The sequence below is a fragment of the Eptatretus burgeri genome, chromosome 8, assembly GCF_056783735.1.
Source record: "Eptatretus burgeri isolate ZD-2024b chromosome 8, Ebu_testis_v1, whole genome shotgun sequence".
NCBI classification, from domain to species: Eukaryota; Metazoa; Chordata; class Myxini; order Myxiniformes; family Myxinidae; genus Eptatretus; species Eptatretus burgeri.
The window spans coordinates 74793720-74817789 of record NC_140968.1 but is presented as its reverse complement, the minus strand read 5'-3'; the positions used below and the strand labels follow the sequence as shown (position 1 = coordinate 74817789).

The following is a 24070-nucleotide window of genomic DNA, read 5'->3' as shown; positions in this document are numbered from 1 at the left end:
AGCGCTCGATTCGTGTGACGTGTTCATTGCCGAGTTAAAGAAGTTCGCAACCCGTTGGCAAAGTCCATAATTTTAGAATCTCGTTTCGTTTTAAAAGTAAGAGGAATAATAAATAAATAACCCGTTGAGTCGTTATATTCAAACAAGACGTTCTGTCTCTCGAACGTCCAATAACAACAACTGGCGCGAGACTCGCACTGAAGCACAAGTGAACTTTGACCCACAATTGTATATATTTATTTATATGTATATTTATATGTATATATATATTTATTTATTTATTTGTATAATTACGTGTTCCACTGATTCTGAATGCCATCTCACCGAGATTAGAACTTGTGGTGTGGTTTAAAAGTTCCGCACCCCGGGGGGGGGGGGGGACAGCACGTACACGCGGACAGCTCGCGATGTCCGGGGGGAAAGGGAAGAAATCGACAAAGACAGCGACTAAGAGCTGTCCGCGCTGCGACTCGCAGGTACGTACACGCACACCGTGAGACACACACACCGACTCGGACGCGGACACGGACACGGACACGGACATCCATACATCCGGCTGTGCTTTCGTGGATCGTTTCGCAAATTGACGATCGAGATGAAACGACTTCCTAAACCAAACCAAACTATGTTCCATCACATCGATGGATAATTAATCAGTTCCGTTTCGAAGTTTCGGGTAGTTGGGTTGGAGTTTTGACGTGGAGCTGAATGAACATGGTAGCGCCGCCAGTTCGTGGTCCTGTTCAATGTTTGGTGTCGATGACTCGACATGTTAAATTATCGATTCGCTTCCATGATTCACAACCGATGATATAAGGTTTAAATATATATATATATATATATATATATATATATATATATATGATATATGTCGCGTTATATCATTTTTGGGATCATTGGGACTTGCCGAGGATGTTGTAAAAGTTTATAAAAGAAATCCCGAATCGGGGGGAATGATCCTTATTACATTTTATAACAAACTCCATTGTGTGTCAAAATGCCGGTTTCAGGAGGTTGTTCGAGTAAATCGAGGTGGAGAGGGTTGTGCTATCGGAGGGGGATTGATGGAAAGGCAAAGGTGGGAAAAGGAAGGGGTCGACTTGAAACGTGTGTGCTTGGAGGGGGGTGGTGGGGTTTGGGGTGTTGTTGTGATCCAAAGTTTCGCCATATATGCGTATGTAGTAGATGGATGAGCCTTTACCATGATCGTGATTAATTATTATTTACTAAACAAAAGTTGCTTTGTTCCCTCCGCCGCCGAAGGTGAACGAGGTTATGTTTTCACACCCCTTTGTGTTTGTTTGTCTGTCTGTCTGTCTGGGTGTGTACAGGATATATCAAAAAGTTGTGGACGGATCTGGACGAAACTTGGTGGACAGGTTGGGTGTGTGACCACGATGAATTGATTCGATTTTGGTGAAGATCCGGATCCAGAACCGACTGAGAATTTTAAAAGTGATTTTTCACCTTTGAGAGATCGGGCCAAACACGACATATATCATGATATCTCAAAAATGTAATGTGCCTGATATATTCTCATGGATCAGGCATTACATGGCGGAAGTATGCGCTCCACCGAGTGCCCTTCTAGTTATCTTTATGATTATTATAAATATCATAGCCGAGGACCAACCATATCTGCATACTTCATCCGAGCATGCAACACGTTCTTCTGACAAATCCCTTTATCTGGGCGGTGTATAGGCAACAGACCGCTGCCTCTATCTCCCAAAAATATAATTATATCAGGTTATGTATATGAAGTGAAAACATGCGTACTGCTCATGTGCCTATAATCATACATTTGGAAATTCTGGTGAGCACAAATTGAGTTACCAGCGATCGACACATCACTGTGTCCAACAAACAGAAAGTAACTGTGCTTGACGTCCCAAAATGTACCACGGCTTTGTGTAGAACGTGTCTGGCCTGCTGGGGGAGAGGGAGGAAGGTGTGCCCTGGAGAATGTGCAGCACTTGTGACACAGAAACTGAGATATATATATATATATATATATATATATATATATATATATATATATATATATATATATATATATATATATATATTTGATAAGTAACAAAGTTCACCACTGGACAAAGTAAAACATTTAAAGCTCCTTTGGCTAATGTACATGACGTTGGTGTGCTTGCTCGTGTAAATGCATTGTGTTATTGTGTATTCATAAGTATATGCCATTTTAAGTTCATGGCAGTGGAGATTATCCATCGTTGGCGTCCAACCAAAATTTGTACAAAACTCTCCCGTGCCCCTTTTGTAACAAAAATGTGAGAGCAGACACGTTTCATCCGCGTCCCAACGGACTTCCTCAGGTCATAGACTCTCCCAGGGACACAGCATGTAGCGAGCTGGTTATACATCCTCATAACAAATTCTGGTCACTTGCTGGTGAAAGAGTGAATCGAGGCGTGTTGTTAGACCTCGTACAAGAACACCATCATTATGATCGATGTTCTACTCTGGCCTTATTCCATTTGGCGTCATGTGGTGTCATGTGTTTTTGCTTGGCGTCTAGTTTGCTCAGCTTGACATCAATTTCCTACTCAACTCATTCTCTACAACACCTCCTGCCCCAACTTCCAGATGCCCTGGCATGACATGCTTCCCCTTTTAAATCTGTACGGTGGGACCCACTCTATGCACAGCAACTAGTTACACTGCCTTCAGAAAGTATTCACACCCCTCGACTTTTGTTACATTTTGTTATGTTCCAACCTGAATTTAAAATGCACTGCATTTTAATTTTTTTTTGTCACCGATCCGCACAAATACCCCATAAGGCCAAAGTGGAAGCATGTTTTTCGAATTTTTCCTTTACATATTTATAGAAAATGAAAAGCTGAAATGTCTCATTTACATAAGTATTCAGTCCCCTGAGTCGGTGCTTTGTAGAAGCGTCTTTGGCAGCCATAACAGCTTCGAGTCTTCTTGGGTATGTCTGTATCAGCTATGCACATCTGGATTTGGAGATTTTTCTCCCATTCTTCCTTGCAGATTTGCTCAAGCCCTGTCAAGTTGGATGGGGAGCGTCGGTGAACAGCAATCTTCAAGTCATTCCACGGATTCTCAATGGGAGTCAAGTCGGGTCCACTCAAGGACTTTCACGCACTTGTTCTGAAGCCATTTCAGTGTTGCTTTTGCTGTATGCTTCAGGTCATTGTCCTATTGGAATATAAATCTTTGCCGCAGTCAAAGGTCTTTTGCACTCTGAAGCAGGTTCTCAAGGATTTTCCTGTATTTGGCTTCAGTCATTGTTCCCTCTTTCCTTGCGTGTCTCTCACTCCCTGTCACTGAGAAGCATCCCCATAACATGATGCTGCCACCACCATGCTTCATGGTAGGGATGGTGTTCGATGGGTGATGATCTGTGCTCAGTTTCTGCCGGATGTAGCGCTTTACATTCAAGCCAGAGTTCAATTTTCATCTCATTAGACCACAGAATCTTTTGCCTCGTGCTCTGTCTTTCATGTGCCTTTTTCCAAGCTCCAGGCATGCTGTCATGTGTCTTTTTCTCAGGAGTGGCTTCCGTCTGGCCACGCTCCTATGAAGCCATGATTTGTGAAGTGCTGCAGAGATTGTTGTCCTTTTAACAGGTTCTCGCATCTCAGCTGAGGAACTCTGTAGTTCTGTCAGAGTGGTCATTGGGTTCTTGGACACCTCACTGTTTCTTTACAAATCACGTCCAATCAATTGAATTGGCCACAAGTGGACTCCATTTACGTTGCAGTGACATCTCAAGGATGATCAAAGGAAATTGGATGCACCTGAACTCAAGTTGGAGTGTCATCATAAAGGGGTTTAATACTTATTGACACAGGACATTTCAGATTTTAATTTTTTTATCAGTATGTAAAAATGTCTAAAAACAAGTTTTCACTTTGTCATTATGAGATATTTTGTGTGGATTGGTGACAAAAACAAGACGCGAATACTTCGATATCGCGCGGCTGGGGCCAGTAAAAGTCTAGGTTAAGAATGATGAAACAATTTTGCAGTCATCAAATTTAAATGTAGACACGGTGAATTAGCATGCATGATGGGAAGAGTTGTGACGTTGGACAAATTTCTATTTATAGCCCTCAGATCAAAGGGACGTATGCGGCCATAAGTGTGACAGAAGACACAGGACAGAATAGCCAATTATATAACAGCGCGATGTCGCCGCGCTGTAAAAAAATTCTCGGTTTAATTCATGTTAAATTCAGGCTGTCACACAATAATATGTGACAAACATCAAGGGGTGTGAATACTTCCTGAAGGCACTGTGCATGGGCTCGGCACTAGGGTGGGCTCGAGCAGCTCAGTAGTGAAAGAGAGTCGGATAGAGTGAGGGATGTTTATAATCGTAAAAGACAAGGGGGAGGTGGGAAGACACAAGCTTGTGGGATTTTCCCTGTCTGCGTTTACTGCATTGTGCATTTCAAAAAAAAAAATACCATCATGATCTTGAAAAGGATATTTCTTTGGACTTGACAGCATTGGATAATAAAAAGGGCATATTTCCCTGCTTTCTCAATTAGTATGTCTATCCTAATGTCAAGTAAAGGAGAAAGGTGTGCAATAGTTGCATGCTCCACTTGTTTAAATAAACATACATAAATATTTTTTGAACATTATTACAAATATAATCGATTAATCCAAATTTTAAAAGACTGCATTTCATAAGTCTCAAAAATATCTAACTGTGCAAAATTTGTTGACATCATCTTATCGTAGATGTTTTTCTGCTTCAACAAGGAGAATTGAACGAATGAGAATTTTCCACCTTTCAGCTACTTAGGTCTTTGAATAAACAACTTCTGTTTGTAAATCCTTCTCATGTCTGACCTGAGTGTGTCTCACTGGAATAGAGTTGAACTCATTTTAAATACATGGCAGAACCCCGTTTTTGCCTTATGAGCCATTCCTTTGTGTTATAGCATATATGGGTCATTGTTGGACCAAGTACCCACTGGGCTCTGCCAGAGGATCGACAAACAGTTTTGTACTAGGTCGAATTTGAAAATGTGGGTGCAAACAGTCACATGACCAAAACTTAAAATTTAAACCCAACCAATGGTTATGGTTACGTTGGCAGCTTTTCCCACCAAGAATGACAGACCAAGACAGCAACTCCACACGCGAACTCGAAGCAATTTATTAATTAAAACATTAGTGGCACTTTATACAGTACATCCAACACACGTTTCAATGATTTACTATAACATACAGGAAGAACAAAAGCGCCAAAAAAACACTTAGCACGTGATCACATACAACACACACTTGTACAAAACCCTGCCCCCTCACTTATGACCACATACCCACACAACTCAGGGTTTTAGTGGGAACTAGTTGGTCCCTTGGCCCAAATTTTTATCGGTCTTCACGGCCTAGTAGCATACCCGCCTGCTGTACTGCTTGAACGTTAGTTTGTCTTTCACCAAGCCCAGATGTGCTTGGTCCAGGACGAGGATTATACGTTCGTTGTTATTATTATTATTATTATTATTATTATTATTATTATTATTATTTGTATTCATTAATATATGCTTCGTTACAATGTTATCATCATTTTTGTTTATTTTGTAAGTGGAATGCCATGCCTTGGTAGAAAGGACGTATTAAGCTGCTCTATATATCTTAACATGTCGTGCGTTTTTATAACATGGGAATCCTTCCAGATTCTTTGTAGTTAATTAGCCTCATCTACTCAAGGAGGTCATGACGATCAATTTGGTGAATGGCATTCCACATGAGAAAGCTCCAGGAGAACTCCACCAAAAACATCACACACACACACACACACACACACACACACACACACACACACACACACACACACACACACACACACACACACACACACACACACACACACACACACACACACACACACACACACACACACGCATACACACACTTCGTCCATTTATAGTAGATTGCAAGGTGAAAGTAAAAATGCAGGAAAGTATCGGGGAATAAAGGAACAGAGAGAGAGAGAGGCAGAGATGTAGAGACGTGTCATGCTTGCACTCATTGGCATCTGTGTACTGCTGAAGCTGTCCGGCACACATTTTTGTGGAGTCCATTGAAGTGCACCCAGCCGCTCAAAGCTCCTAGTCCAGGTATTCAGGGGTAGAAGTTGCTGAGGCACTGCTCACAAACACCCCAGACCTTCTCCAAATCGAGGCATTCATTTATAAGGGGAACTCAGGCTAGGGCTCGGCTGACAGGATAGCCTTGAGGTATACACACTCGCCTCAACTTTCTTGCCTGCGTTGCAATCTCGGCCAAGCTGTAAGATGTCATCTTCGTTTGTCACATGCAGGACAAAGCATCAACGTGTGTGCCAGCCATCCCTCAGGTAGACATTACAACTGGGTGTCTCATCTGCTGACATTAGTTGTTGGACAGTAAAAATCCCCCAGTGTCGTTTGTGAAGAGAAAGCAAGCTATTGCCGACACCCTGGACAAATTCCAAATTACTGCTCTAACCTCCAGGGGGCATTGAATCGGCGACGCACACATGCCCATGCTACCTGCAGCAATGTGTTTTATATTGTTGCGGTCTTCGCGCCCGCCGGCGTGCGACGGCCACGTAACTCGAATCGCGGCACGTCGCCCACCGGACGGACAATCCAGTCGTGACCCTCTCGGACTAACGCCGGGAACCAGTCACGGGTGGACCTTTCGGTCTCACCGCGATCGAGCCAATCAGCCCCCGCGTGGGATAGGGTTGCTCGCCAAATTCGAACTACCTAAGTACCCACGCGGAGGGTAGACCGGGCGATCGCACCTCGCCGCAGGTCGACTTCGGACACGGGCCACTTAAGCGACCCGTTCCGTACTATCAGAATAACCGAGCGGTGTTATCGTCGACCTCGACGGTTCGATTAATTATCGGGCGTACTCAGCCCACTACCAACCCTTTACGTGAAGCAAGATGGGGATTCAATGGGGGAAAAGACGAAGCGAAGCGGGAGACAGTTCAACAATAAAGCACATTTATTCGCGACGAACGGAAAGCACACAAATACAATTCCACCAAATGCACACAAAAAAGAAAACACAATTCCATTTACACAAAAAGCAAACATAAAAGTGAAAACACAGTGCAGAGCTAATTCCGACTACCGAGCACACGGCAACACTTATACAATTCTACTTCACAGACGGCGCCGACAACACATACCCAAAACCAAGGAAAAGAAATACCCTCAAGAATGAGGCAGGCCTGAGGCCGAGACCGGGTCGCGCCTACCCGTCTGGTGATGAGACGCGGAGCGGCGATGGCCCCGCAACCCGCGGGCCTCGTGGACGGTGTCTCGTAGGGGGTGGGAACGGGGCCCCCTTGGTCGCACTATCTCAGCGCGGGGGGAAACAGGAGGGGGTTGCTGATGCTTGGGGTATAGAGGATCTTTATTATCCCTGGTGTGCGTCTCCACCTCGGCCAGGTCGCGCTGCCGGCCTTCCTCGGGCGTGCAGCTCCTGGCACCGACGCGAGCACCCCCTCGTCTGACTCTCTTCAGCTTCTCCAGCCACTGCAGGCTTCGGGCTCCAGACTTCCACACTCGTCCCCTCCGTTCCGACTCCTTCTCGTTCTCGTTCTCGTTTTTGGTCTCGTTCTCCTTTTCCTGACTGACGAACACCGTCCTTTTATCCCCCCGTAACTTCGCCTTTCACCCCCTCCCTTTGACCTTTCACCTCGCTCCCCATTGGCCCGAGAAAAAGTGGGCGTGAAGGCTTTTTGATCCACAAATTTGCATATATCGATCGCCCTGGGGGCGGGGCCAATTCGCCCCTCGCTCACCGATTGGACGGCAAAAGTGGGCGTGTGTCGTTTTTGATCCGTTTTTGAAGCACAAAATCCGTGATTTTGTACACGCTGTTCGACGCGCGCTCTGCACGAATCCAACACCGGTACCCACAGCGGGGCAAGAACGGTGGCGATGCTACGGTTGCGAGGTGTGACGTGAAGGTCGTTGCGGTTGTGGTGAAGCGGTGGTTGTGGTCGGTGGTTGATGTTGTGGTTGTGATCATGGCGGTTGGTCCAAAATAAAGATAGTAAAAGAAAAACGGCTATCCTGAAGAGTCGCAGCACGCATAAATGACATGTATTCCCACTAGACAACGGGTTTGGACCTAACTACACATGTACTTACCGAGATACCTCACCTAAGGGACCTGAATGGTGGTTTGCGAATTTGGTAACCACAACACTACCCCCTTCCCTTTTTACAGACTCGTCCCGAGTCGTCAAATTTTCGTGTGCCATCATGTGTAGTTTTCCCCTAGTACATTTTACCTACGGATCCCTGAGTGCGACATTCATGGTATTCGTGTCCCCAAAATAAATAACCTAAGGGCTGCGTAACTATCTAAACAAACTCACTCACACGGACGACTTAAATAAAATTGCCGGCGCTAAGACAAACATGCCGGGGGCGCACTCATATGTACAGTACATCTTAACCTTAACTTACAAATTTTACACTAAACCATGGCCCAGGATCATTGAACTCTGCAAAAGAAAGCAGTTAGCAGGGAGCCAGGCTGCCCGCATGCAGTCTCTGGCTCAAAACAATGCAGGTGACAGGGAACGTGGCTGGCTGCTCACACGCAGTCCAAGGCCTTCCCTTTTGAACTGAACGCAGTGAACCACAACGGTGCATGGGCTGCACAACGCAGTCTCCGTGCCAGCTCAAGTGGCACACGCAATGAACACAACGAATGGATGCATGAACGGTTTGAACTGAATGCAGTGAACCACAACGGTGCATGGGCTGCACAACGCAGTCTCCGTGCCAGCTCGAGTGGCACACGCAATGAGCACAACGAATGGATGCATGGACACAAACACGGTGCACGGGCTGCCACTGCAGGCCCGTGTTGTAGCTGCCAACAGGGCAGTTCTTGCAGCTTGCAAACTGTTGCCTTGATCCTGGCGCACATGGAAATGAACAGGGGGGGCAAAGCAAAAATTGAAAGGGGCTGGTGAACGTGGGCAGTGGGCATGGCATGGCAAAGGTGGCAGGCAAACACAGCCCGCAGAAGAAGGCCGCTGCAGGCAAACACAGCCGGCAGATGAACTGGCCGGCACAGGCCTTGAAGAAAAACAGCCAGCAGATGAACTGGCCAGCTTTTGCCGTCAGTGGAAGTTGGTGGAGGGAGTGCGGTGGTGCTGGCCACTTGGAAGGCGGGCTCGGACCTACCGACCTGTCTCCCTCCCAACCTATCGCCTTTGCCTGTCACTGTACATACCCACTCCCTTAATTTGTCAAACGCCAATTTAGCCCCAACTTATTTTTTTGTTGTTTTTATTTTTACTTCCCCTCTATAAATCGTCCCCTAACCCCCTTTATCGTCTTTGTTCGGCTAACCTATCCTGTCACCTAGCCTACTCCCAACCCCTACGTTCCCCTCCCGGAGGGGAATAAGGGAGAGCTAACGTCCTGTGTCGAGGCCCAACGAAGCCTCAGAATGGCCTCCCCAGAGTTCGGCGATCTATAACCCAAGTGGGTCCAGCGGCCCACAACGACAGCGAGGGGATGGATGGTGCGGAGGGGTACATCTCCTAATCTACCCTAACGATTTAACTGTTAAACTACCCCGGGGCTTCAACAAGCGCCTCTCGCTTAAACTATTGGTTCTAACAACCCAGATTCCCGTCGCCTGTGTTGGTGTCCTCACAATTTCGGGCCTCGCCCCCCAATTTTCTCTCCGTGCCCTCACACGGTCTCCTGGCTGGGACACGTGGCTCCCTTTGGCAGGCACGACCCTCTGCCGAATCTCCCGCTATGGCACCCCCGGGCACTACACTGCCTCCGAGCCTACCAGCTCCCTAACACCGGGGAGTGCCCCCCCATGGCACCTCTCCTGAAACGCACACGTGGCAGGCCGGCCTCCCGGGCCCCTTTCCGAGGGTCACCCGTGCCCACTGCACTGCCCACGCGGCTAATGGCGCCCCGGGCCCCCGCACCAAGCAGGCGCACCCGTGCCCACTACTCTATCCCGGCCCCCCATGGGCCCTTGGCCTACCGCGGCCGACTAGCCTGGTGCCCGGGGTACCCACTCAGCGATACTCACCTTTCGCAGCCACGCTCCCAAGCCCGTCAACAGGGCTCCTGCACCCCTCCAAATGGGTCTCGAGCCTACTTTCCCACCAACAACAAAACGACCTCCATTTTTCAATTTGACTAACCCAGCTAACTCACTCTACACTGACCCCGGGGTCCCTTGGGCGGGAGTCACTCCTCCCCCCAATCACTCATCGCACCATGCATTCCCCATTCGCTCCATTCACACAGACCCGCTGGCCTCACTCACTCAACATGTACACGTACTCGCCTCACAACTCTTCAACACACTCACCGCTGAACTCTGCCATCCTTCTAACTACCTCCCCTAACTAACTCGTGCTCCCACGTCGTCCCTTAAACTAGTAGCACGTTCCTTTTAACACTACGTAGCTAAGCTACGTCCCCTCTACACATCCAAAGTCTGTCTCTGTTCTCGAATGTCCCAAAAATTATTTGCCCAACCTAAATCTCGCTACAATCCCTCTACCTAGTCCATTCCACGGACTCCATGAGGACTCACCCCTGCCCCATGAAGTCGGTCTAGCTAAGCTAACCCTTCCCCCTAACTAGTTTTCCATCCTGTGCCCAGGTCAAGGAGGTCTTCCACCCCTTGCCCAGGAATCCTGTGTACCCGAAAGTGAGGCTTGTTCCTTTTTTTTTTTTTCATGCCCAGCACCTGCGCGGCAACTCAGAGCTCGCGCACTTTGCACCTGCCCGTGACGTCATGCAGCTGCACGTGTTCCTCGTCCCTCCTTGGACGGGACCATCCGGCAGAGATACCCCTCCTGCCGGATTCCAACCCCACGTGCAGCCATGACGTCACCGTGCGCATAAAAAAAAACACAAGCCACACGTCTCGAGGGGTTCCCCACGCGAACACATGTGCTTTGCCCGTTGGAGCTTAACACGCACGATCGCGTGGAGAACCCGTCCGGTCCAAATCCATTTACCTGCCTAACTTTGTCCGTCCGCGGGATCGGCAAATCCACCGCGTGCGTTTCCGGACCGGGACTTCACTCTCGCAAGCGAGCACGTGGCGGTCTCGTGCGTTGCACAGCACGAACCGCGTGCTCACTGCTGGGTGAACCCGGCACGGTCCTCGAAACAACTACAGCCGCTACCCGGCTTTCTCTCCTCTGTCGCCGTCTCCGTCTCCATTCGACCCACGCACACCTGCGTGTTACGACGCACACAGTCCATTCCATCACATTCACACCGGGAGATGCGGCTGCGTGCTCCCGCATGCCAACCGACATCTCCCTCACATACCGCTCTCTCACACACACGGTCTCCCTTGCACACAGCGACCTTGCACACGGCCGTTCACTCACGCGTGCGGGGGCACTCACCCGCGGTGCCTCACTCGCACACGCGGGGGCACTCACCCGCGGTACCTCACTCATACACACGGCGACACTCACACACGCGGTCTCTTCCACACACGGTGCCTCACCCACACACGCGGGGGAACTAACCCGCGGTTCCTCACTCACACTCCGTGCCTCATCCACACACGGCGTGCTGGGAAGCACGTACTCCGGCACCATCGCCACCACACCACTCACACACGGGGTCGCTTCCACACACGGGGACGCACTCACGCCTTGCACCACACACACAGGGACAACCACACTGGGGATTCGAGTCCCCACAAGGGTCTCCGGGGCCTCTATACCCCCCCAAGCTCTCCGTGCACCCGTCCACAGCACTCGTCCCCTCAACCTCGCAAAGCACGACCGAACTCACCTGGTCGTGACTCGCCTCAAGGGGGCATACTCCCTCCCCTCGTTCCTGGAGGAGGCCATCCAGCTGCTCGCACTGGGTCCCTGCACGGTCCGCGAGCTCACCCCCATTGTCCTCCACTACCTCCGTGTGTGTGTGTGCGTCACTTACCCCGTCTTCATCGTGTTGTCTCTCCCCTTTTTTTTCTGTCTCCCGTGTCTCTATACATTTATAAATTTCTGTTGTCCCCTCCTGTCTATTAGTCTCCGCTTCTTTCTGGCGTCTTTCCCTTATCTTTAAGTAGGTCAACCTTGCTTTCTCTTTAAGTCGCTCCCGTCCTTCCCTGTTTTTCACTCCTTGCTCTTTCACGATCTCCGCGTACCTCATCCTTGCTTTCCGTATTAATTGTTCTTTTCTCTCCCTCGCAATTACTTTCACCTCGTCTCTTGTCTCCCGAATTACTTTTTCCTTACCCGCCTCCACCGCGGGCCTGTCAGCCGTTGCACCCCCTTCCAGCTCGTTTGTTCCGACACGTGGAGTCGCCATTTTAAGTTCCCTGCTCACGGCCTTCATGCCCGCCTGCAGGCATCGGCCCATGTTCTGCGTCTCACCCCGTAGCTTTCTCGTTTCTTCCTTCATGTTTGTTTCCATTTTAGTTTTCATGCGTTTTATTTCGTTTGTGAATGTATCCATCTTTTCGTTTATTTGTTTGTTCATGTCTTTCATTTCGTTTTTTATTTCATTTGTCATTGTCGCATTCATTTGTGCCAGCATGGTGAATAGCTGGGCCATGTCGGATGCACTCAAGTGAGCCGTTTCGGCAGGGGTTGGGGAAGGGTCTTGGTGGAGAGGGGGGGAGGTGTCATACACCGCGGCCGCTGCCGCACCCACCTCGGGCCCTGGGTTCAGTTGGGCGAGTCCGTGTTCCTGCACAATCAACATTTCCTGCTCGGGGATTCCATCCTGGGCCATGGACTCTACATTATTACACATATACATTTCCTAATACCCCGGCTCCCGCTCGCCTTGAGACGCCATCTTGCTTCTCGTGAAGGGTTAATTTGCTCGCTCGTAATTTGGAGGGAATCGGGGGTCGCTTCTCTCACCCCTGGACCGATTCCCGTGAATTTCGCTGGAGACAGGAGAGCCTGTTGTCCCGCTCTCCAATACCAGTGCCGCGAGGAGGGCGATGAATTTGTATCGCACGACCTGACACCAGTGTTGCGGTCTTCGCGCCCGCCGGCGTGCGACGGCCACGTAACTCGAATCGCGGCACGTCGCCCACCGGACGGACAATCCAGTCGTGACCCTCTCGGACTAACGCCGGGAACCAGTCACGGGTGGACCTTTCGGTCTCACCGCGATCGAGCCAATCAGCCCCGACGTGAGATAGGGTTGCTCGCCAATTTCTAATTACCTAAGTACGCACGCGGAGGGTAGACCGGGCGATCGCACCTCGCCGCAGGTCGACTTCGGACACGGGCCCATAGCGACCCGTTCCGTACTATCAGAATAACCGAGCGGTGTTATCGTCGACCTCGACGATTCGATTAATTATCGGGCGTACTCAGCCCACTACCAACCCTTTAGGTGACGCAAGATGGGGATTCAATGGGGGAAAAAGGTGAAGCGAAGCGGGAGACAGTTCAACAATAAAGCACATTTATTCACGACGAACGGAAAGCACACAAATACAATTCCACCAAATGCACACAAAAAAGAAAACACAATTCCATTTACACAAAAAGCAAACATAAAAGTGAAAACACAGTGCAGAGCTAATTCCGACTACCGAGCACACGGCAACACTTATACAATTCTACTTCACAGACGGCGCCGACAACACATACCCAAAACCAAGGAAAAGAAATACCCTCAAGAATGAGGCAGGCCTGAGGCCGAGACCGGGTCGCGCCTACCCGTCTGGTGATGAGACGCGGAGCGGCGATGGCCCCGCAACCCGCGGGCCTCGTGGACGGTGTCTCGTAGGGGGTGGGAACGGGGCCCCCTTGGTCGCACTATCTCAGCGCGGGGGGGAAACAGGAGGGGGTTGCTGATGCTTGGGGTATAGAGGATCTTTATTATCCCTGGTGTGCGTCTCCACCTCGGCCAGGTCGCGCTGCCGGCCTTCCTCGGGCGTGCAGCTCCTGGCACCGACGCGAGCACCCCCTCGTCTGACTCTCTTCAGCTTCTCCAGCCACTGCAGGCTTCGGGCTCCAGACTTCCACACTCGTCCCCTCCGTTCCGACTCCTTCTCGTTCTCGTTCTCGTTTTTGGTCTCGTTCTCCTTTTCCTGACTGACGAACACCGTCCTTTTATCCCCCCGTAACTTCGCCTTTCACCCCCTCCCTTTGACCTTTCACCTCGCTCCCCATTGGCCCGAGAAAAAGTGGGCGTGAAGGCTTTTTGATCCACAAATTTGCATATATCGATCGCCCTGGGGGCGGGGCCAATTCGCCCCTCGCTCACCGATTGGACGGCAAAAAGTGGGCGTGTGTCGTTTTTGATCCGTTTTTGAAGCACAAAATCCGTGATTTTGTACACGCTGTTCGACGCGCGCTCTGCACGAATCCAACACCGGTACCCACAGCGGGGCAAGAACGGTGGCGATGCTACGGTTGCGAGGTGTGACGTGAAGGTCGTTGCGGTTGTGGTGAAGCGGTGGTTGTGGTCGGTGGTTGATGTTGTGGTTGTGATCATGGCGGTTGGTCCAAAATAAAGATAGTAAAAGAAAAACGGCTATCCTGAAGAGTCGCAGCACGCATAAATGACATGTATTCCCACTAGACAACGGGTTTGGACCTAACTACACATGTACTTACCGAGATACCTCACCTAAGGGACCTGAATGGTGGTTTGCGAATTTGGTAACCACAACAATATATATGCAAGAAGAAGAATAAACAAACTGAGGCTCAGGTGAGGAGAAACTGAGGCACAGCCCTCTGGCACCCTGCCTTTTAAAGATTTGGGCTTGTTGTGGCTCACCCACCCTGGTCGTCCTTCCGTGGTTTGTAGCACTACGCATCCTCTTCGGTGGTGAGTTGGTCCCTAGGGTGAACAGCAGAGAATGATTGCAAAGCGATCGTAATAATAGGGGAAGTGGGAAAAAGTTAGATCCCGATCTGTGGATACGTGGTCGCTCAGTCAGTCCCATTAAATGTCATCCACGTGTGCTCATACACCAGCTACACAGATGTGACATTATGTACAACAGAAGGGTCCTTCTCATGTGCACTTCGATATACAGGAAGATGAATTTCGTGTTTTTACTTGATCGATGAACAGGAAGCAAACATAATAAATATATGTGGAAAAATTGCAGACCCAGGTCAGGAATTGAACTCAGGTCTTCTGGAAAACTGTACCAGTGCTCTGCTATCTGGGTGACCCACTGGCTGAGCATTGCCATTCCTCCACATATAGAAATGCCACTCTCTTTCCCCCGCTGCTTCCGGGGCACTCACTGCCGACCTTAGGAGCAGGGAGGGCCTGTCCACGAGAGGGTCTTACCCCTCCCCCCCCCATGGGGTGACAATTCCATGTCCACTCTTAATTACCACAGGAGGTGTACTAATGCAATTATCAATGAACAGGAAACAAACATTATGAATATATGTGGAAAAATTATGGGCTCAGACCAGGAATCGAACTCAGGTCCTCTGAAAAACCGTACCAGTGTTCTGCCATCTGAATTATATGGGCAACCCATTGACTGAGCAACACAATTCCTCCGCATACAGAAATGCCACTCTCCTTCCCAAGAAATGCCCTCGCTGCTCCGATGGTTGGCAGTGAGTGCCCCAGAAGCAGTGGGGGAAAGAGAGTGGCATTTCTATATGGAAGAATTATGTGCTCAGCCAACAGGTTGCCCAGATAGCGCAGATAGCGCAGATAGCTCAGATGGCAGAGCACTGGTACAGTTTTCCAGAGGACCTGAGTTCAATTCCTGGCCTGGGCCTGTAATTTTTCCACATATATTTATAAAATTAGTTGTAGTCATACACCAGTAGATTCACAGTCATGATGCTTTCTTCCCCTTTGCATTGCGTGCTCCACATTCTCAGGCTGTCACTGCCCTGACTTTTGATAATATTTGTGTTATCTTTAAAAGTGAACATTAATTTCATAATGTATATTCTTCATTGTTTTGCTGAAAAGCAAGAATGAACGAACAGCTGTTGTTTGTCTGAAGGTGCCAGTGGCTTGCAAGTCTTGTACTTGTGGAAATGTCTTCATCAGTCGCAAGCTGCTGGTCCAAACACAGGCCGAGAAGGTACCTTCAGTCACAGGTACTGTTTACCGTCACCTTGCGGCAAAAATGCAAACTGGATGGTGGTGGAGGGAAGGGATATTTATCATGTGTCTGTGATATGTTTGAAGCGTTTGTGTGTGTCTGTGTGTGTCTGTATTATCATAATATCAGAAAATCGAGTCGAATTATTTGATGCGACTTGGCAGCTTGTTTCAGCTTTTGCAAAGGATGAAACCATTTAATTTTGGTCTTTGTTCTATGTTGAATCATAGCACTTCTTTGGGTCTAGAAAGTAAGATAATATGAATGTGATCTGTTTATGTTAATTTTAATATTTAAATTTTTATTTTGTGTTTATTTTCATGTTATCCTGGTGATGGGAAGAGCAAAAGTTGGAAAAACATGTGATCGTTTCATAAGCTGATTGTAATTATTTTAACAGAAGTGAAGCCAGAGGGAAAGCGACGGAGAACAGAACGGGCAAGCCGAGATGGACCAGAAATCAGTGTGTTGAAAGCTGCAGAGAGTAGAAAGGCTGGATTGGCTCGGACATCCGGAGTGACCGAGGGCCCTTTGCATTCCGAATCAGCACGGCGAAGAAGAGGGCGACCCAAGGGTTCTCCAGGAAAGGGGCGGCTTGAGGAAAAAGGTGTGTGTCCTCTTTCTTTCTAACTAATCCTTGCATACACACACACCACCCTCAAGTAATCAAAATTATTGAGAAAGCAATGGAGTTTTGTCATACCACGTGATATTACAGCACTCGGAAGGCAAGATTGAAATACCATGGGTGAATATATGATGCAAGATCTTCCAGGGAGATAGTCTTTTGTCCCTCCTATTTTGCCTGGCCCTGGACCCATTGAGCAACCTCATCAATGAGTAAGGACATGGATACACCCTAACGTCCAACAGAAGGATGTCCAAAGAAACAGGAAAAGTGATACATCTGCTGTACATGGATGATTTAAAGCTGTTCACAAAAAAATTGGCAGAACAACTCAAATTAGTGAAACGGTACTCCGACAACATTCGACTGGAATTTCGCCGAGATAAGTGTGCCAAGTGTACATTCATACAAGGTAAACCAACAAAAATGGAAAACAGAAATCGACCTAAACACAACAATAAAGGAACGAGACAACAAAGCATCTTACAAACACCTCGGAGTCGAAGAGGGCCACCAAATATGTCTCAAACAAATGTGCAACACAATCACCAAAGAATACTTGCGTAGCGCGAGGCTGATCCTGAAAACATAACTCACCCAAATGAATAAAATCAAAGCTATAAACCAACGTGCAGTATTAGTATTCCAGTTCAGCTGTGGAATAATAAACTGGCCACAAGCAGAAATCAATAAGCTAGGTTATCAAACCAAGGAAATTTCTCACCATCCACAAAATGTTCTACAAAACGAATGCATTCAGAGAACATACCTGTTAGGATGAGAAGGAGGTAGCGGCATGGTGGAACTCATCCTAGTGCACAGGAACATACATACAAACACCGATGTTCATTTATCTAACATTTTTACCTTATTATGGTGGGGGAGAGCACAATGCAATTGGTAGGTCTGTTAAGTTGCCTACGGCATAAAGTCTTTCTCCTCATGATCATCTAAAATATCATTAAACTTTGTATAAAAGTGTTTTTCTTTTCATAATTGCATGTTTATTTATCATCTCCATTTCCCTGTCTCCTTCGAATGTTTGAAACAAATCGTTGCTCACAGCGGAGAGAGTTGAGAAAGACTATGACGTCTACGCCAATTTGTCAGAGGACAAGGCATTCGTGTTCGCTGTTGCTCTTGCGGAAATAAACCGGAAGATATTGAACCAGAGACTCCTACTTTGATCTCTACCCGGGTTAGCAGAGACCTTGGTATTGCTTGCCATTTGCACCATCATCACACTGGCAACTACCTGTGCTCCAAGCAGTTATACATCATGTTCCATCCAGCAAGGTGTCCTTTTGCACAATTACACCTTCAGGACTTTTAAAATTTTATTTACATATAAACAATACTTTGTGGTTTTGCTGATGGAATGTTGCAATGCTTGTGCAGGAATTGCCCATCCAAACAATGACAATATGCTGTGCTTGATCGAAACTCGAACAATAAATAAACAAATTATTATCTGGTTATGTTCATGACTCCTTGACGGGAGCAAATTTTTACCTCTATTTAATGTATTTTTGCCACAAGGCATCTACAGTGGCCTGTGAAAGTATTGACCCCCCCCCTACAAATAATGCCACATTTAGATGAATTATGAATTATGTGGAAACAATTTTTCCAAATGAACTTTTATATCTATAACTGTAGAGATCAAACTAAACACTGTTATAGTTGAAGGAGGTTACACATCAGGAATACCTGTAAAAACACATGTACAAATCAAAATTTACTGGTTGTAAAAGTATTCAGCCCCCAAGGTCAGTACTTGGTGGAAGAACGTTTTGCAGCAATGACTACTATGAGTCTTTGTAAGCAGATCTCTACCAGCCTTACACGGTGAGATGGTGAAATCTTTGTCCATTCTTTACGTGAAAATTGCTCTAGTTCTACCAAGTTTGATGGGGATCGTCGATGGACTGCAATGTTCAAGTCTCGCCATAAATGTTCAATTTGATTCAAGTCAGGACTTTGATTGGGCCACTCAAGAACATTTATTTTATTCTTATTCAGCCACTCCAGCGTGGCTTTAGCTTTGTGCTTCAGATCACTGTCCTGCTGAAATGTGAATCTCCTACCCAGTTTTTACGGATAATTCTGTTAATGTGCTGATTGGCGACTTCAACTGCCATAGTGTACTTTGGGGATACTCACAGACAAACGGTGACGGGGAATGATTCGAAAGTTGGTCAGATCCAAGACAGCTGTCTCTCGTCAATGATGCAAAGCTACCAAGTTCCTTCAACAGCAGTAGATGGAGACGTGGTTATAACCCGGACCTGGTGTTTGCTTCAAACCGCATTGTTAACAAATGCGAGAAAATTGTTCTGGCCCCAATCCCAAACTCCCTACATCGACTTATTGGAATTAAAGTCCATGCAGTGGTCACTCCTCGTGCAGTTCATTTCCACTGACGCTTCAACCTCATAAAGGCGAACTGGGAGAAATTTTCAGCAGACCTGGATGCCGCAACAAAAGACCTACCATCCTCCCCTGCTAATGACGATGTTTTTGTTGAGAAGATGAAAAGGTCCTCCAGGAACAATATCCCGAGAGGCTGCCGGACGAATTACATCCTGGGACTGTCAAGATGCTCAAGAACTCTCCAAGGACTACATCAACTGCTTCCATACTAATCCGTTTGGGGAATGATACCTTGGAATCTGGAGAGAGACTGATCAATGCCATATCAGAGAAGCGACGAAATAAGTGTCAAGAGCTGATTGAATGTACAAATATGACCCGTAGCAGCAGAAAGGTTTGGAAGACCATAAAGATGCTGAGAAACGACTTCACGAAAGCACAACCCCGGTATGAGATCACAGCAGACCAAGCCGTTCACCAGTTCCTCATGAACAGCTGAGAAAATCCAGGCCATTGCCCAAGTATAATTAAATTTCCAAGGTCTGCTAATGATGACCAGGAGAGCTTTAACTTCACCAGTCCTTTCACCACGAGTGAACTGCTACTTGGCATCAAAGTGATGATTCACAATAAAGCTGCCGGACAAGACGTCATCCTCTGTGAACAAGTCGAGCACTTAGGACCAATAGCTCTCCAGTGGTTACGAGACACGTTCAACAGCTGCTTGTCGACTATGAAGATCCCAAAATTGTGGAGACGAGCAAAAGTCGTGGGCATCCTGAAGCCCAGAAAAGATCCTGCCAACACCAAGAGCCACCGGCCCATCTTACTGCTTTGTCACACGTACAAATTATTTGAGAGACTCATTCTAAACCGCATGGCCTCCCTTGTGGATCAGCATCTCATCCCGGAGCAAGCAGGTTTTAGACCTGGAAAGTCCTGCACAAGCCAGCTCCTGAATCTCACCCAATTCATTGAGGATGGTGATGAGAAAGAGCTGATAACTGGTGTTGCCTTTGTTGACCTGACTGTGGCATAACGACACAGTCAATCATACGGTTCTCGTGCCTAAGTTATTCCAGATAACAAAAGATGCAAGACTGACAGATCTGATTCAACACATGCTGGCAAGTAGACGTTTCTTTGTGGACTTCATGAGTAACTGCCCCAGGCGAAAATAACATTCCTTTCTTGTAGTAATTCTCTGCAGACTATTGCAGTATATGAGAGTACACCTCATATATATATATATATATATATATATATATATATATATATATATATATATATATATATATATATATATATATATATATATATATATATATATATATATATATAGTTCTAATTGTAGCATTTTTGCTCCCCTACTATTTAATATCTACACAAATGATAAACCCATACACCCAACACTAGGAGTTTCCTGTATGCTGATCTCTGCATTACAACCCAGGATCAATCCTTTTGAGAAAGTAGAGCAGTTCCTCATTGATGCACTCGCTGGTTTAACCAACTATTACACCGTCCACCACTTGCAGGCTAATCCAGAGAAAATGCAAATCAGAATTGGTGCCTTTCATCTTAAGAAGAGGGATGCAAACCAAAAGCTGAATATCTGCTGGGATGGGAGAAGGCTGACTCACAACCCCAGGCCAATATACCTTGGAGTTACCCTGGAGCATACCTTCGGCTGCAAATATCATGTCCTTAAGACAAAGGCGAAGGTAGGAGCCAGAAACACCATCTTGAGGAAGTTGTCCAACTCTAAATGGGGAATAGACCCAGGAACCATTCAAGCACTCTACTTGCCTTGTGCTATTCGGCAGTAAAATATTCCTGTCCTGTTTGGGGCCGTTCCTCACATGTTAAGAAGATGGATCCAGTCCTCAACACAGCCTGCAGAGCTATTTCTGGTTACCTTAAACCAACGTGTGTGGATGACCTCTATTTGCTGTGCTTTTGCTCCACCCTCAATCGGAAGAGCAGTCTCTTCACAAATAGAAAGACTCCAGCAGGAACGTGACTCTCGCCACCCACTCTTTCAACACGAGCCAGTACCCAAGAGATTGAAATCCAGGAATAGTTTCCTTCATGCTGTTCAGTCCCTGGATGGTAGCCCCCAAAGCAGCAGGATAGACCCCTGGTCAACGCACCCTGCGATCAAGACCTCACAAGCTGTCACTTAACCCTGAGGCGGCCCTGCCAAAAGGAGCCAGGGAGACATGGCCAACCTGGCTGTGTCTCAACTGCCTCAGGAATGGAGTTGGACACTGCAGAGGCGGAGTGCAGAAGTGGCGATACAATCAAAATGGCCCTATCGATTGTGACTGGAGATGCTCCTCAAACAATGGAGCATCTCCTGAATTGCCCTCTCTTACCAGAGCCTTGTGGATCGAATGGTTTGAAGGCTCTCAACTCCTGTGTCAGAGCCTGTGTTTTGCAGTGGCTGGGAAAAGTGTAGCGACATGAAAGAAGATGCTTGCCTTGATGGTTGACAAGTGAGTTTCACCTTAAAACTCCTTAGATAAGTGAGGGAGATTAATTTTAAGTTAAATCACTGATTACATACAAGTGAAACCTATTACACTTACTTTTAACCTTTCAAACAAATAATTTACTCCTGAAGTGATTTCGTGTAAATTAGGCAAAGGGTTTGAATACTTATGCAACTGAGAATCATCTGATTTTCTCTGTTAACTTAACTTATTCACATTTTATCTGCATTTCTTAGCTTCATTACTTTGGAGTAGTTTGTGTAGACTCGACATATTAAGTTTGATTTGAAAGCATCATGAAATTAGCTCAAGTGGCATCAAAATGTGAAAACTTTGGAGGGGGGGGGGGTGAATACTTTTGCAGGCCACAGTATGATAGATAATACCTACAATGTAACACTTGAAAAATATTAAGGACAGAAGGCCATGGCAAGTCTTTTTAAAAATATAAAGATGATGATGATGCCTTAGAGTTTCAGTTAAGTTTGAGAGGGAATATTTTGATTGCATGATCCAAGAAGTTAACTTTTACATCTATCCTGCAATCAAGAAAGGGTTTTGTCACTCTACATCGTGTGATTTCTATTTATTTATTTCTTGATTACTCGTTATACATTAAATTGTTTGATCATTGATCTGATGTATGCATAAGGCTTTGGCATGAGTGTAGCAGAGGAGGAAAAAAAAATGAGTTCATGTCACATGTTTGGACATGAAAGGGAGGTAAATACCACAGGTGCCCACATTCAAGCCAAGATAAAGTTTTTGAAATGTACTGTACCACAATTGTGATTTTGATTGATAAGATACTTGAAAACATTTTATTGTCTATATAAAATCAATGCAGGTTTTTGTAAATGTGTATTGCATGAATGCTTCTGCACCTGACTTAACCTTGCTTTGTCATTCTGGTGTGGAACAGGTGCTAATTTTAATCTCTGAAATTGTGCCCGTCTTATTTGCTAAATGTTTATGATAAACATATTGTTCCCCAAACATTAAAGCAAATGAAGTTAAAGTTGGCTCCATTTTCATTCATTTTAAAAGTTCTTCGTAATGGCCTAGAAGCAGAATGCAAAAGATGCGCCAGATTGCTTACCAGCCGTGGCAGGAACCATGCAATGCTTTAACAGGCAGTATAGAATGGTTGGTCTATACACAGGCCAGTGTTGGCTTAGTGGACTTGGTATCCTAGGGTCCTGAGTTTAAATCCTGCTTGGCTGTTCAATCGATACCAGGTGGGGTTGACGCAGCCTGTCATCCATCTGAGGTTGGCAAAATGAGTACCAGCTTGCTGGCATGATTAAGCCATTTGAATATCCTGTGTTGGAGTGGTGACCTGTCCAGGATTGTGCCCAAAGCCCCAGGAGACTGCTTGGGCATCACTGATGCTCTGTACAGAGAATGGTCCATACACCTGGCAAGTTTCAATCAGATCGGACCGGTGGTCATCGGGAAACGGCGGTCGCAGACAGACACACACAAACACAGAGATTGCTGGAATTATAGATAGATATAGCTCATTCTAACCACTGACTCGCTGACTGATATTAAAGATCGGTACCTTCCGGGCAGCGTAGGAAGCTGTAATTTTGCGTTCTGATGGACATCGAAGCCAATACACCCAGAAAAAAAACACAAACGTCGAAAAACATCTGTAAAAGAAAATAAATAAATGAAAAAAAAAATGACAAATGCTGATGAGCGACCCAAGACAATGGGGAAGCACAGTAATTTTGAGTGCCGACGGACATCGAAGCTGATACACCAGGAAGAAATCATAGAACCATCGATAGCGTCAGAAAATGAAAATACAAATAAATGACAAAAACAAATACAGGTGAGCGAGCCGAGACAATGGGGAAGCATGGTTCGTTATTGCTTACAATGTGTAAGCATACCCCGCTAGTATTTTATATCCATATATTTAGTCCTCATATAATTGAACCATCTCACCACTGAAGTTTGTGTTTTTTTTACAGCATCCATAAGTAAAGGGGATTTAATTTGCCAAAGATACATTGGGTCCATGAACAAAGGAAAGGTATAGGCATATAGCAGATGAGGATTTTCTAAATGTGGTCCAGGATTGCTTTTTAAACCAGGTTGTAGATAAGCCAATGAGGGGGAGTGCAGTGTCAGACATTTTTTCAGTAATTATCCCAATATGGCAAAGTGAAGACAGGACAGCATTTCAGTGCACGTGACAAATAGCATCGAGTGTGCAAGTGTTCTGTTAAGAATTCATGTTCGGGATAGTGGAGTAACACTATTAGATTTTAAGGAAGGCAAGAATGAGGAGAGAGGTAGGTGCTCGACGTTGGGACAAACTAACAGTAGGACAATCGGCATCAGATAAATGGGAAACATTCAAGGGGCAAATGCACAATGTGCAGCGTAAGTACATTCTGGTGAGGTGTAACTCCAGAGGCAGAAAGAGAAAGTGTGGCTGAAGAGGGAGGGAAGGAGAGCT

At 46.7% G+C, this 24070-nt stretch overlaps 1 protein-coding gene across 1 annotated transcript; it reads left to right on the top strand.

The window, feature by feature from the left end:
* Positions 1 to 316: 316 nt before the first annotated feature.
* On the top strand, positions 317 to 22615 carry HDIP1 (HDAC and MIER1 interacting protein 1). The gene is made up of 4 exons (XM_085892638.1): positions 317 to 476; positions 16000 to 16096; positions 16502 to 16708; positions 17795 to 22615. Exons 1-4 carry the CDS (start codon positions 408 to 410, stop codon positions 17914 to 17916), a joined length of 495 nt encoding a protein of 164 aa, XP_085748764.1. The 5' UTR covers positions 317 to 407; the 3' UTR covers positions 17917 to 22615.
* Positions 22616 to 24070: the final 1455 nt, after the last annotated feature.